Source organism: Tyto alba, unplaced genomic scaffold (assembly GCF_018691265.1).
Source record: "Tyto alba isolate M040663 unplaced genomic scaffold, T.alba_DEE_v4.0 Super-Scaffold_5, whole genome shotgun sequence".
Lineage (NCBI taxonomy): Eukaryota > Metazoa > Chordata > Aves > Strigiformes > Tytonidae > Tyto > Tyto alba.
In genome coordinates this window covers 8,228,057-8,243,376 of record NW_024881326.1, presented here as the reverse complement: position 1 = coordinate 8,243,376, position 15,320 = coordinate 8,228,057, and the positions used below count along the sequence as shown (strand labels likewise).

General features: G+C 42.3%; 1 protein-coding gene across 6 annotated transcripts in view; it reads right to left on the bottom strand.

The window, feature by feature from the left end:
• NRK (Nik related kinase) overlaps window positions 1-15,320 on the bottom strand; it is a 105,340-nt gene that overhangs the window by 36,641 nt on the left and 53,379 nt on the right. For 4 of the 6 annotated variants that reach the window (XM_042807450.1, XM_042807454.1, XM_042807455.1 and 1 more), the window contains exons 11-17: window positions 14,858-14,930; window positions 14,247-14,442; window positions 13,230-13,394; window positions 12,315-12,473; window positions 8,623-8,775; window positions 1,233-1,364; window positions 342-409 (exon numbers count right to left, since the gene is read on the bottom strand). In XM_042807450.1, the coding sequence (XP_042663384.1) occupies window positions 342-409; window positions 1,233-1,364; window positions 8,623-8,775; window positions 12,315-12,473; window positions 13,230-13,394; window positions 14,247-14,442; window positions 14,858-14,930 (946 nt within the window). The remainder of the gene's footprint in view (window positions 1-341; window positions 410-1,232; window positions 1,365-8,622; window positions 8,776-12,314; window positions 12,474-13,229; window positions 13,395-14,246; window positions 14,443-14,857; window positions 14,931-15,320) is intronic. The other 2 variants (XM_042807451.1, XM_042807453.1) reach the window with 2 other exon arrangements.

The window sequence follows — 15,320 nt, the reverse complement described above, 5'->3', positions numbered from 1 at the left end:
CCCTTATATATTAAAAATACTGCTTTCCAGCAGAAGACAGCACTAACTTGCATGAAAAGGAGAAGGAGCTCTACAAGAGGCTTGTTTCTCTCTAAATCAGTTATGTTGATCATTAAAAGGAAGCTGGCTTAGACACTTCCTTCAGGTTGAAGATCAGGAAGTATGGTTAGTTATTTTTGTGGACCAACTGACTCAAAAGACAAAATAACTGTAACTACTATTAAATGAGGTATGAACTCATGTCAGCTTTGGTGTTACTGAGGTTAATAAAATGGCTTTATTTTTTCCTATTTAAAATAAATCAGCATTAGTATAAGCACAAGAAACACTTGAGACCTTACCTTAAGAGGCATCTCTGATGGCCAGGCTGATCCCTGCTGTAAAATTTAGAGGTTGTCCTTTCTGGAACCTTAAAGATTTAATTAAACGTTTTAAGGTTGCTACTAATATTTTAGACACAGTTAATAAACACAATGCTTACTCTGTATCGATGCAAAAATAAGACTAAACAACACAAATGAATAATGCTTCAGTGGGACCTGTGGAGAGTTCTTCCATGATTTCAAGTCTGGAAGCTGCAAGTCAGCAGCAGGTGCTTCCAATTTGCTCCAAGCCTGTGCAATCTATCAGGGTGCAGATTGCAAATGGTTTGCACTTTTCCTTAGAGTCAGCATTATTCTTGGTCAATATTTAAAGCAGACAGGGAAATGTATCTGCAGTCACTTAATGCAGCTTTCCCTAGGTGGTAGATTACCCTATGTTGCTAACAAAGGGCTGGGGGAAGAGACACACAAACATCCCCCCAGCTGCAAAGTAATAAAATGAATACACACATGCATGCACATAAACATCCCCACGCAAATATTCTTGTACCTGTTCTTACAGATTCTGTTAGAGAAATACACCATCACTTAATTTACAAAAACTAAGGAGCTCTTCTGTAACAAGTCAGGTTTTTCACAGAAAGGGCGGCTACAAATACTTGGTCTAACAAAAGAAGTATATCTGCATTCTCAGATCCCACAGATATATACACACACATAAACTCAGAACACTGACCTGCTTATAAATTCATATCTTCTTTCTAGATTACTGAGACTCAGTTAATGTACAAGCAATGAGATTTTCACAGCGTTTTATGAAGTCCTGAGGATGGATACTATACAGCACAGGGGAACTGAGTGGAGTGCTATTAATCACCTTCAGTGCCAAACACCCTGAGTTTCACATACCTTTGGGGGTGGTTCTTCGTTTTGACTCATACTCCAGAATACATCATCCTGCACAGGGCTGAGTGGTGTCGTCACCATATCTGACAGTGAACTGCTGTGGTACACATCCTTACTGGCCCGGAAATTTTCACACTTGAAACAAGTGAAATACACGTTGAATTGTACTTCCCTGTCTATGTAACAGGTACCAATCTCAACAGATATCAAGGGTTCTGTTTGTGAGATCAAATTTTTAGTAAACCTACAAGAATTGTGTTTGGCTACAACCCTACTCACCTTGTTCACTGTTAAGTTATTAATTTCCAGCATGTTAGGCACAAATATTTCAAGGTGAAGAGTACAATAAAAAGAAATAGCAAAAACTTCTATGCTGTACATATATCTCCCCTTATTAAATCTATGGAGAAGCTAATAGGTCATTGTCAATGCACAATGAACTAGTTAACTGGATGATGCAAAAATTACTGTTAAGTATATTTCATGCAAAGTTGACTAATGCTCCATTTCAGAATTTAGATAGTATAATCACTGGGGGAGCCCACCTCTCCTAAGTTAGATGTTGACTTCCAAACTAGTCTTTGCAAGCCCACCATCAACCCAGAGTCAATGGAGACAAACTGCCTAGCTGGAAGTGCTTTCAACTCTCCAGTGGTTATGAGGGTGCCCTGGCCTTCCTCCGTAACAGATTTTTCAATTACTTGAAAAAAATCAAACTTGAGAATGCAGTAAGAAGAAAATAAGAAACTATGCTCAGACTACACCTCATGGGTAGTCATGTCCTGGGGCTCCCATTGTAACTGCCTGTGCTTAGGTATCAAATTAGAGCATTAGGATAGCAAATGCTCTAATCGTGGCAGGAGGCGGGGAAGAAATCAAATCACTTTCTTATAGTCTTCACTCTAAGAGAACAACAAGTAAGCAATATAAAACTTGAGCTAAAATACTCAAAATTTGGTCCTCTGATTCTTTCAGTATTTGAAAGAAGGGAGAGAAAAAAAAAAAAAAAAGAGAAACGAAGGAAAGGGCCCTTAAATTCTACACGCTAATGATCTATTACCCTGAAGTCTTCCAAAGAAGAAGAAAGGCAGAGAGCTAAAAATGTCAACTGAATGTACTGATCCTCCCTGAAATGAGAAATCCTCTTGGACACAAGACAGAGACAGAACACACGGAAACACTGTGTGAGTTGGGCCCCTCTTGAGAGATAGCTATGCTCGAACCAATTTGACTTTACAGTAATAGTAAAATATATTAGAGAAATGCCCGAGATTATACCACTTTGTGCTTTATCTTGTCAGACCTCCCATGAAAAGCAAGACTGGGGCTCTCCAGAGACTCCCGCAGGCGGCAGGAACAGCGCGGGCCGATGTCCTTCCCGCGGTGGGAGGGAGCCTGCACCCCGGCCGCTAACACACCTCTGCTGGGGGGCAACTCTTCTGCAAACGCACGGCACGACCAGCATCCCCACCGCTTGCTGGGCCAAGAAAGAGGCTAGCTGGTTTTGTCCGAGTCAAAGTTCAAACTCGTGTCCCAGCTGAGTTACTGCAACTCAGATCAGGGGCAGCTGCAGTTAAGTTTCGCCAAAGAATGACTCGGACTAATATTTTATTGATTTATCAGTCCAAGTCTACAAAACTCTCCAGCTCCCCAGTCTTAGAAAGTAAAATACAGTAACAGAACTGAGCACAGTTTTTCAATAATATAATATGATTATAAATTCCCTATAACTCTACAGTACTAATTATTTCATGGGAACAATGTTAAAAAACACTTAAATATTGACAAGCAGTAATTCTAATGCCAAGCATCCACTCAAATGTCCCATCACAACCTTCCAGACCAGCATGGCAAAGTCAACTGATAAAAAACAGTCCTGAGAAGTTTACATAGTGAAATATTCAGGTGCTTTTTCTGCCTTTTTGGGACAATATGTCCTGTTGACTCCCTTTACGGAAAACAGCTTTTTCAGCAGTTATAACATCTCATAATGCATGTCCTTTCATTTTGTCAAAACTACTTTTTTGTCCAACATGATTGTCGCTAATAATAGTTTTTAGTTAACCAGAATTATTTCAACAGCAAAGTGCTCCCCTGAAACGATTCATTGTGCGTATAGAAATAGGCTTTATAGCAAGTGTATTATTATCAGAATATGGGAAGATTTTTTTTTCACTGCCACTTTTTCAACAAGATACTTACATTTCTTCCTAAATTCCAGCTTTTGTGTCCTGCAGACAACCAGAAAACTATTTGTCCTTAAAAGCATGAATAAGCTTTGCTGAATCATATGTGACTGGGTGAATCCAAATGCTGCAGAGGGTACCTACATCGTTTCTTTGGGTAGAGAGAGACCTGTATACCAGTTCCATGTAAAGCCAAGAAGTGATGCCTGCTTTTGGGATAATTTCTGCAGGACCTACAAGACCTTGCAATTCCACAGCAAGCCAAAAATGTCTCAGATAACCCCCAAAATCATAGTGTTTGATATTATCCTTAAGTTCTACAGATAAAACAACTTGTATGGGGGAAAAAAAAAAATTAAAACCCCTAACATGATTCTAAACTACTGAGACTTGAGCCTTAAATTGTTTTTATTGTAAGTAATACTGAAAGAACAGCAGCTCCTCTGATCCACAGAAAGCACCCGTAGACATTGTTACCTACTATGTGCCTCCAAACCATAAAAGTATCCCTAAAAGAGCGAAAGAAAATGACCCTTTCCTCCCTGAATTATAATATAAGGTGATATAGTACAAAAGACTGATTGATAGAGTTACTTTGAAAATATTTAGGACCACGAAGTTTTAAAAAGACAGGCTCAATGCATTTTGGAGGATGCCTAAATTACTAGCTTGAACTGAATCTACATACAAGGGGTAGATAAGTGCAACTGTTGTTACAAAACAGCATAAGGAAAAAGCTTTTCTTAACCTTCTGAGCAGGTCTGCTCTGGGATACTGGGTCAATCCATAACCTAATGCACAGCTAGTTATTTTAATATTGTTAGCTTTCTTGTTCTCTTTCAGCCACGTTACTCCAGGCGATAGACGAGATCTATCTAGCAAATCCTACAGGAAAACCACAGAGTCAATTAAAAAATAGAGTTCATTTCAGATGTGAGCTAAATTTCTCCATTAGTCAGGCGGCAGGAGACGCCGAACAGAGAAGCACACTCAGTGACTATCTTCGTCTCTGTGAAATTCTGCAGGTAGCCCAAAACGGCTCATCCCACACCACCACAACCAGAGAGCCAGATCTGCTACCACACTGCAAACAAAAAACAGGTACAAAACAGGTGGAAATGGTACACTCTGATCTGGCAATATCTCACATTTCCCATATCAGACAGATCGGACAAAAGACACTGAGAAATCATGATCCCTGTACCTCAAGGTCTGTGTTAAGATTTCCAGTGAAATAATTTTGAGAGAGATTTAGGCAACCAGGATATGCTGCAAAATCTCACAGAATACAATCACTTAAAATAAGTCATTTTGTTGTCTGAGCAGAGCAGTGATGACAGATGAACCCTCTCTGACAAACCTGGCTGGAAGTTCTTCAGCACAAACATCTGTGATGAATTCAGCTTGCATTTTAACTCCGCAGTTCACCTTTATTTTAAATCAACAAGGCACCCACATATTGAACTTCACAAGTGTATTGCTGTGGGTCTTTTAGTCTCCAGGTGGTCTAACTGGCACATCACTCATATCACCCTAACAGTTCATACAGTTAATGCAGGCAGCATATCCAAACATGCCACTATTAGCAAGAACAGCTGCTGCCAACCAGCAAAAGGAAACACAACCCCTCAGAGGATTTATAAATTACCCATTGAAGTTCATCTGGTCTCCATGCTAACACAGTAGGTACGAGTACAGATTGCCTTCTCTCTGTCCACACAATCTCTATCATCTCAAGCACTGGCTTGTGAGTGTGTAACAGGGCAGCTACCAGCAGGGTGTGGAATCACATGGTAACAACTGTATATCACCTCTGCTATTATCCTTAAGTAACACCATCACTTTAAACAGCATAAAATTTTTATAGTGTAGTTTCCATCAAAGAATGTGAAAGAGGTCAGTAAATACTGCTTCATTCCTCACCACTCCCCTTGGCAGCTGGGAGATCTACTACCAAACTGGGAAGCACTGACAAAGTGCAAAGGAATTAAGTGACTTGTCCTAGGTGACGCAGCCAGCTAGAAGGTAGCTCCTTTCATCCCAGGAGTGGCATTTTAACAAGGCAGGGCTATTCTCTGTATGGCCATGGTGTTCCTGCAGAATCCCTATTGCCCTGCAATAAACTATGGACCCTCCTACTTCTATTGCAGGGCTGAAATACTCACCTCAAGGAAGCTGCCAGCCTCTACCCAAGGCTAGGATACAAATGTCCTTCTTGTAGACCTTGTGAGAGTTCTCCAGCGAGAACTATGGGACCTGATAAGATGCATCCCAGAGTCCTATGGTAATTGGCTGATGTAGTTGTCAAGACACTCTCCATGATATTTGAAGAGTCATGGCAGTCAGGTGAAATCCCCAGTGACTGGGAAAAGGGAAACAATGCACCCATTTTTAAAAAGGATAGAAAGGAGGACCCTGGGAGCTACAAACCTGTCAGCCTCACCTCTGTGCCTGGGAAGATCGTGGAACAGATCCTCCTAAGAAGCTATGTTAAGGCCCATGGAGGACAAGGAGGTGATTCAAGACAGCCAGCATGGCTTCACCAAGGCTGAATCTTGCCTAATCAACCTAATGGCCTTATACAAAGGGGTGACTATATCAGTGGGCAAGAGAAGAGCTACAGATGTCATCTATCTGGATTTCTGTAAGGCATTTGAAAAGGTGCTCGCACAACATCCTTCTCTCCAAATCACAGAGAATTGGATTTGATGGATGGGCCGTTTGGTGGATAAGGAATTGGTTGGACGGTCACATCCAGAGAGTAGTGGTCAACTGCTCAATGTTTGGATAGAGATCAGTGATGAGTGGTGTCCCTCAAGGGTCTATATTGAGACCAAAACTGTTTAATATCTTCATCAAAAACACAGACAGTGGGATCAAGTGCACCCTCAGCAAATTTACAGATGACACCAAGCTGAGTGGTGCAGTTGAGACACCTCAGGAAAGGGATGCCATCCAGAGGGATCTGGATAAGCTAGAGAACTGGGCCCCTGTGAACCTCATGAAGTTCAAAGCCAAATGCAAGGTCCTGCATATGGGTTGGGGCAACCCCCAGTATCAGTACAGGCTGAGGGATGAGGGATGAAGAGATTGAGAGCAGCCCTGAGGAGAAGGACTTGGGGTACTGGTGAATGAAAAACTGAACATGAGCCATCAATGTGTGCTCACAGCCCAGAAAGCCAACTGTATCCTGGGCTGCATCAAAAGAAACGTGACCAGCAGGTCAAGGGAGTTGATTCTCCTACTCTACTCCACTCTGGTAAGACCCCACCTGCAGTACTGCCTCCAGCTCTGGAGTCCTCAGCACAGGAAAGACATGGACCTATTGGAGAGAGTCCAGAAGAGGCCATGAAGATGATCAGAGGACTGGAACACCTCTCCTATGAGGATGGGCTGAGAGAGTTGGGGGTGTTCAGCCTAGAGAAGAGAAGACTCTGGGGAGACCTTATTGTGGCCTTTCAGCACTTAAAGGGTGCATATAAGAAAGATGGGGGCAGGCTTTTTAGTAGAGCCTGTTGCAATAGGACAAGGGGTAATGGTTTTAAACTAAAAGAGGGTAGATTCAGACAAGGTATAAGGAAGAAATTTTTTACAATGAGGGTGGTGAGACACAGGAACAGGTTGCTCAGAATGGCTGTAGATTCCCCATCCCTGGAATAATTCAAGGTCAGGTTGGACAGGGCTGTGAGCAACCTGATCTAGTTGAAGATGTCCATGCCAATTGTGGGTGGGTTGGCCTAGATGACCTTTAAAGGTCCCTTCCAACCCAAACCATTCTGTGTTTCTATGATCTTCTATGCAGGACGTTCACCAGAAGCTCATGCCAAGCAAGATTTCAGTGGCCAGCAATGAGATCAAGAAAAGCTTGGGATAATACAACCTACCCTCTTAGTAATAACCCATAATCATAGGTAGATTCAAAGAAGTACACAGTCCCACCCTACTGCTAGGGCTCAGCAGTGAGGCAGCACAACATGCTCTGAAAGCAGCTGAGCTGAAACTAATAACCCACCCTCCTCTGTGGTCTGATCCTCTCCCTGTGACTCCAAGATCCAATGCACAAAGAAGACAGGCCACAAGGTGCCACAGCAGCACGTAAACAACACCTAAGCCTGATCCAAATGCCACTCTGCTGTGGGTGCCACTAGCTAAATCCCACAGAAGCAACTAGAGACATGGATCAGAAGGTGTACATCCATCCGTCCAGGATTCCAGCACAAACAGAGCTGCCAAAAATAAAACAAGCGCTATGATTGTATATCCTCGTTGAGGGGATAAATGAATGCACAAATGAAGTGCTATGAGGAACTGTAAAGACAGAAAGGTTATTCCTACCGCTGCATGTTTTCAAATTAAGTGGAGATTTCCAGCCTAAATGAGCCATGCTCACACTTGCAGTAGTTTATTCCATTTCTACTTGCTGTCTTGTTTTAATTTTGCTCATACGTGCTTCACGAGAGACTGGCGAAAAAAGTAACTGCAGTCTAAGCTACTTATTTCATACACTGTGAAAGGGTAGGACGTTGAAAGGGAGCCGAGTTTTTAGGCACTGTGAGAACCCTGAATCACCTCTCCCAGAACTGGTAGAAATAGCAGGAACTAACATGTTTTGAGAGAAGGATTCCAATCCAGAACTTTATCAGAATGCTTTCACTGTATAGCTACTGTTTAGGTACTGCTTCTACCTCTAATAATGAAATTTTTCAAGTCACAGACCTTTTAGGCTCTATCCACAAGCAAAATCTGACTCTGAATTGGTCCTTATTGCATCTCCGTGTACTCGTAGATTATTTCATAAGATCACTAACAATCTTGCTTGTTTATATGGTCTTCAGGGATAAAAACTCTGGCTTTGGACTTGTTTTGAAAAGTGCCACATATATTTATGGCACCATATAAACAATGCATTATTCAGGGACTCCAACAGCACAGTCATTTGGGCTTTCTGTGAAACATCTAAGAGTAACATTACAGAATCAGCAATCATGCATCAAGTATATAAAAATAACTAACCACAGCGCAGTGCCACATGTAATTCCACATAGGACTTAGCAGCACATGGTGGCACTAAAAACTTCTGCGCCGGTTTGCACAGGCCTTAGTCATTTGTGTCAGGAGTGAAGGGAATCAGGTTTTCAATGTGCCGTTCTGCTTAGGAGCCGCCCATGCCTCCTCCTCCCCGTCCGTCCGGGGCAGCAGTACCGTACCTGTACTAGCATGGCTCTCTGTGGCGCGGGGGTGCAAGGGCTGGAGCTGCTGCCAGATCCCATTCTGGCGTGTGGCGTGGCTTCGTGCCCCAGCACCGCTGGCCACTGGAGGGAAGACTGGATGCTGTCACTTTTCTTTTTTCGGTCCTCGGCCTGAGAAGGAGAAAAGCAGCAGGATGTTGTACACTGAGCCTCAGGCTTTGCAGCTTGGATGTTCTCCAACAGCAGCATGGTGCGCATCGACTCTGATGGACCTCCCCATCGGAGAGAGGTCAGCCCTGGCACAATATGAATCATTACTGTCTCTTCATTTGCAAACCTTCATTTTCCATCAAGTTTCCAAACTGCAGCAAGGAAAAGGGTCTGAGTTGCCATCTGCTGTACCGTAAGCCATCTCACTTGCTTCAGGCTGGGATTTAGCTGGGAGGAATCACCTGTCTGTACTTACTTATCTTTGACAACATGCAGCCTGGGTTGCTGTCCATTTATTACCTCCTTCTACAATGTTGACTGCACGTTGCTTTCTACTTTAAAGCACTTTTAACATTCTATCTTTAGGTATGCTACTTGCACTATGGAAAGGACTGAGGAACATGATCTAGAAGGAATAAAGGCCCTTTTAATTCCTGAGGGCATTGCTCATTACAAAAATCTTTAGTCTATGGTTTTGACCCCACTATTCTTTCCACTTTCATTCTACATGACTAATTACGATTCTCTAGTGTAAATCTTTATCATATCCTCTGATTCAGCAGCCTAGAAACAGCTCTACACAGTAAAATAGAGATTAATGCCATAAAAAGACCCAGTTATCTGTGTCTGGGTGGGCATTCTTAACGGTATCTCTCACCATATCTGGATGTTTGTGCCTATGTCAAGAAGGTAAGTGTATTCTTAACACAGCCTAGGAAACTGCTGAGGAGATGGAAAATGATTCCACTTAATCTCACAAATCTCAGTTGGGGAAAAAAAAAAACCAAACAAACCACACAAAAAAACCACTACCAAAAAAAACTTATTAAAGGAAGCAACCACAGTCAAATACCATGAAATACTAGCACCAGTGAACCCAATAGTTAATACTACTCTTGAGGCCAGATTTTCATTACTTGCAACTCCTAATAATGAAAGGCAAACTTTACCACAAGCAAGAAAGAAAACTTAAAAGCTAGATAGAATTTACCTACCACTGCTCTGACCAAAGGGTGCTTGCATGCAATCTATTATGACCCAGGTGCAAACTCAAGCAGCTGACACTTTGGGCTCTCAGAAGCGATGCCAGTCCCTATCCAGGCACTGCACTAGTGCAGCATCAAGCCCGAGTTAGGAGCCCTTGCCTCCCCTCTCAGCTTGTCCCAAGCCAGGAGCCCTTGCCTCTCGGCTCACCAGCTCCTGTGCCAGTGGGACCAGAAATGGCACAGAGCTCGCTCGCATCTGCACACACCAGGGGAAACCTGCCCCGACCTGCCTGCACCAGGAGCAGTGCAATGGCAAAGACAAGAAACTCCCAACGAAGGGTTTCTGTGGCCCCAAAATTAAACTTGAGACTTTGGAGGGTGTTATGGCTTTATGTTTGTTTGTTTTTAAGGCCTCCATGAAACAATAATTCTGGAGGGTTTTTGTGTATCAACAATTGGACTTGCAAATGCCACTGAGCTTAAAAAGTACATAAACAAACTTGCTCTTGAGTAGGTTATGTCTATGTGTAACAGAGAAACAAGCATCTCTTTGGCTAATAACCTGGGAAAGATCAGTAACAACAAGAACAAATTCACTGAATTATCATTGTTGAAAACAGTCAAAACTTTAAAGTATTTTTAAATTGTTGTGAAAAATTATGACTGCTGACATAATTACAAAGTCTCAACCTTTAACCAAAAAATGCAACCCTGTACCACTAATTATGATTGTAGTGGAAAGATCTGTGACTTCCAAGAAGTTCTGAGATTAAGTAATTAACTAATATTGTAAAATAATTTGTCCTTAAAACTAGAGTATATTATGGTAGCCATAACGATGAGAGCCTTGTGCTGTGAACCTAACAGGCAGGAAGCACTTTCTCTGCAACTAGTGATATTTTATTTCACCACTAAATTAAAAGTTAGCAGTGACTGCACATTAAATTCCATAATACATTTAATTCTGTTACAAAGGGGTCATTTACAAAACACATGCCAAAACCAGAGATGAGTATTTAAACTGACATTTTGCAGTTCTTTTTACTTCTAACTACAATGAAGTAGAAAAGAAAGTTAAATAAATTGAACTGCATTTTCTCCCCATCCAGCGAAAGCCTAGCAAAGGCAGAGCATTTCTACTGACTTTGATGTTGTGTATTTAGCAAAAGCAGCTTACTTCTCTGTCCACAACCATTTACCCCCCCAGCTGGAATAAGACCCAGCCCTCCACCATCAAACAAATACTGATTTCAAGAGGAGTTCATTCAGATTTCAGTAACGATTTGTTTAATCAGTCAATGCAATAAAGCCTTTGGAGCTAGGGCATTTGTTTTTTTCACAGTTAAGTTATACTTCAAACAGAATTATTCTCTTGCTTTCATGAACTGATACTCTAGCAAGGAGCTTAGTATCTTTTATTTTTTCTGATTTCATATTGCTGCTTAGCTGTTTGCAGACTCTATTAAGTTATTAAAATTCATCATTTCAATAATCCTAGCAGTTTCATTTAACTGTTTATCAATACAGAAAACTTCAGTTAAGGGAACCAGTTGCAGCATGCATGCATACATGCACACACACAAAGAGGTGACAAAGAGGGCACTTGCTTAGTAACTGCAGCAAGAGTTAAGAAGCAGCACTCTGCATTCCTCCTACATACATGCACATGAGCTCTCCTCATTCCTTTGCTTGGGTACTTTGGGAAGATGCTTTGCCATGAATGGAGAGACCGTCTCATCCATTATTCTACTTAGACACAGCCACCTGAGGAGGCACCTGTGAGCTGCTGAGATTTTTGACGTTGACTCAGACTTTAGTAACACAACAAATAGCACCAGCTGCAGAACTGGGCTCACAGGTCAAAATTATAACAAAAAGAAAGATAAGTGTTCTAGGAATGAGACAACATGTGAAATGGACCCGTAGCTTTTCACAATATAACAGTAAGCAGAACAAGTTGGTGGGCAGAAATACTTTCAGAGCTAGCAAAAGAATGAAATCGATTACAACACTTAATCAAGGACTATATGTGGCTACCCCTGATCCATCAAATCTTATCTACCTAAAATCCTGGGAGACAACAAGAAAAGGTATCACAGCCTGACATCGGGGCACAAAGATCTGTGTTTGGGAGGCACGCTGCCATTCTGCGTCTGGGTCAATTGTGTGAACCCTAAAATCAGGCAAAGACATCTGTTAAACCTCAGATGATACTACTTCAATTCATTCCTCTTTGTAAGACAAGGGAATGACACCTGGTTGACCAGAAGGACCTTGTTTACCCACTCACCAGTTGAATGCTTCTCTGAACTCGAACAGAAGTGACAGAGCAAACTTTCTTTTCCCTTATTCTCCACATTAATGGAAACCAAAGGCTTTACTCTAGCATGTGTGTAGTAAGACACAGGTCAAGCTCCAGACTTAGGCTTAGAGATCAATCTGTTCTCTGCTTCAGCATCACCACAGCATCATAAACTGCAATGCACCAAAATGCTACACTGGCCGAGAGGGTACCTCTTTGCTTGTGCTGCTTGATGGAGGATGCACTGCTGAATTTGAACTCTTGGAAGGTTCCTTCTTCTGCTTGTGGTCATGCTGGAGAGACAGCAGCTGTGTCTGATCTTTGGGGAGAGTTCGATGCATCTTCCTGTTGTGTTGCACATCTTCTACCTTCTGAAAGCAAAGAGTGATGAACCTCAGAGAGAACAATGTCTTGGAGGACAACCAAGTTGACTGCTGGAAATACTAGCTTTACAAAGAACAAAGCAAGCACAATTCCAGCAGGGCTGACAGAAGAGCCACAACCCTGAGCAATAGGAAGCATAAAGTGACCCCAAACACTCTGTGGTTGGCTTTTGAGACAGCACGTCAGAAAATCCTATTTTTTCTTTTTGCTTTTCCTAAAACCAGAGGGCTTTAATAAAACACTCCATGCTTCGGTCTGATTACAAATCAGTTTGCTGCTGAAACATTAGAAGAACATCATGGCCAAGGTGCCAGACTTGACAATGAGACTTCGGCATTAAAATTAATTTCTGCTCCATTTTTATTTGTGAAAAAGAAACAGTCCTGGTTACAGAACCCAAACAGAAATGAGACTGGAGATTTAAGCTTAGGTTGAGCTGATGCTGGAAGCTTTCAGGGTAAAGATATTTTAAATCAGATTGAAGTGACTGAAGACCATTTCAGCACAGAGAAATAGCAGAGACAGAAGTGGGAGAGGCAGTCATTGCCCTAGATAAGGAGCATGACTCAGTAACACATAAGTTAACTCAAAAGAAGGCTGAATCTGAGAACAAGAGGCAGTAAATGAATTAAAAAGTCCCTCTTTGGTCTGTGACTCAGAGGACGGGCACATCCTCAGGGAACTGAGAAAGACATCAGCTACAGGAACAGCTGCAAATTGCTGTCAGTAAACATTTTTCATACCTGCTTCTTTTCTGATTTCCTCTGTCCATCTACTATGAACCGTTCATCTTCCACAGCCCTTTTGTCTTCTTTACACCTTTCCTCTTTCCTCTGAACGGCCTTAGCCTCTGGCCACCTCTGCTCACACTCCTGCTGCCTTCGTAGCTCCTGCTCTCGCCTCTGATGCTGGAAGAGAGCCAGGGAATAACATTGCTTATTTTACTTTACTTTTGTACCCACCAATTACTTATGCCAGTGTTCATTAACCACAAGGCCCATTTCCTGCCATGCAGTCACTAACAGGGGATACCCGATACACCGCGCAGCAGAAGCAGACAGCCACAAGCTGCCAGCACAATGACTGCCCAACTTGAAGTGAAACCTTTGCCCTTTTGGCAGCCGAGGGCAGATTTGCCATTCATTTAGGCAGGCATGCAAGACCTCTGTGATGGCTGGCAGCTAATCTAATGACAAATGTCCTTCCATCATTTTGAGAAGAAAGGGTTTTTCCAGAGTTCCCCTGTTTTGCTGGAGCAGCACTAGGCTTCACAAATGCCAGTTCTGGAGTGTTTCACAATGCTTGAATTTCATCAGATACTCATGAGAAGAGCCACTGGTAATTTAGCAATGCCTCCAACACCGTAGTGTGTCAGACAGCTATCTTGTAACATCTTAAACAGAAGCAGGGCCAGGAATCTGGATCAGACAGACAGACTCCAAATTCAGCAAAGCACATAAGAAAGAAGAGATCGGGATCTCTCATCCCATCAGCCTGAGCTTCCACCACCAAACTCACTCAAACAAAATGCCCTTCCTTTTCCACTCCCAAAGCTGCGGGCAGATTGTCAGCAGGAAAAGGACAGAGCCCATTTTAAATCACCGTGTTCAAAAGTGACACAGCTCTCCCAAGCCCAAACACTACAATCCAGGTTGTGCTGACAATTTAACACAGCCGTCTTGCTTTTCAAAGGCTACTCTCTACAGGCACATTTTTAATTTGTGATGAGACATGGAGCAGCAATACAAGCCAATCCCTACATCCTCCAGCCTTCTTCTCTGCTCTTTCTGCTGCTCGATCCGTTTCTGCCGCTCTGTCAGCAGCTGCTTCTTGTATTTCTCCTGGTCCTTCAGCTGTTGCTGCTGGCGATGAGGGTCAGAACGGTTTTTGTTTTCCTGCTGCAGCCTCAGAAATTCACGGCGAAGAGTTGACTCCCCCGGGAGATTAACTATGGAGCTGAAACAAAGGGGAGATTCCTACATGACAAAACATAGCATTAAAGAGACAATACAAGGTGCATTGGGAATTGCTTGTTGCCCTGTATTAGCAAATTAAGATGTTCTGATAAATCTCCAGCCTGTTGACTGACTGTGCATCTCCACTTTCTGTGCTATGAAACAGACTGAAGCTGATTACTGGGTCCTTCATTTGAGTTTTCTCCCAATTTCAGGGGAACTAAGAAGCAGCTTATTACCAATATCTTACATGCAGCAATTATATTTGATAGCTACAAAACAGTTAAAACTACCAGAGGGGATACAGGAAATAAGGGATTCAGAGCAAGTTAAGAAAGCTATTCTGGCAGAGGAGAACTGCCTTTAATGAGAACAACTTGGGCAGTCAAATTTTCTATTCCAGTAATAAAATTAACCTTGGTTCTCCTTCATCTTCATTCAGCTCATCATCTTCCTCCTCACTTCCACTGTAGTCATAGTCAGTTTCTTCTAGAAAAGAGAACAATAAACAAATCCCATGAGAGGATGGTGTTATTTAAAATATGATCTTGAACTTTGTTTCTGAGCACTCATCCTGAACTACATGTAGCTCAGCAGGAATCTAAAAGCCATAGGTTGCACTGGGAGGCTGAGGGGAGGCAAGATATTCGCGTACATAATTCAAAATCTAGTTCACATAATGTTTCAGGGCAGCCCCTTTACACACTCCCACTTTTCCCTTGACTGACTGCATTGGTTTCGCAAAACTAACCTATTTCATAGCCTGAAGTAAATTAGGCTAAACCCACAGAGAAATTCAACCCCACACCACCACTAGCAGAGGGGTTCTTCAGAAAGTAATTCAGATAGGACATAAAAGACTTGTACTGCCTTTCTCTG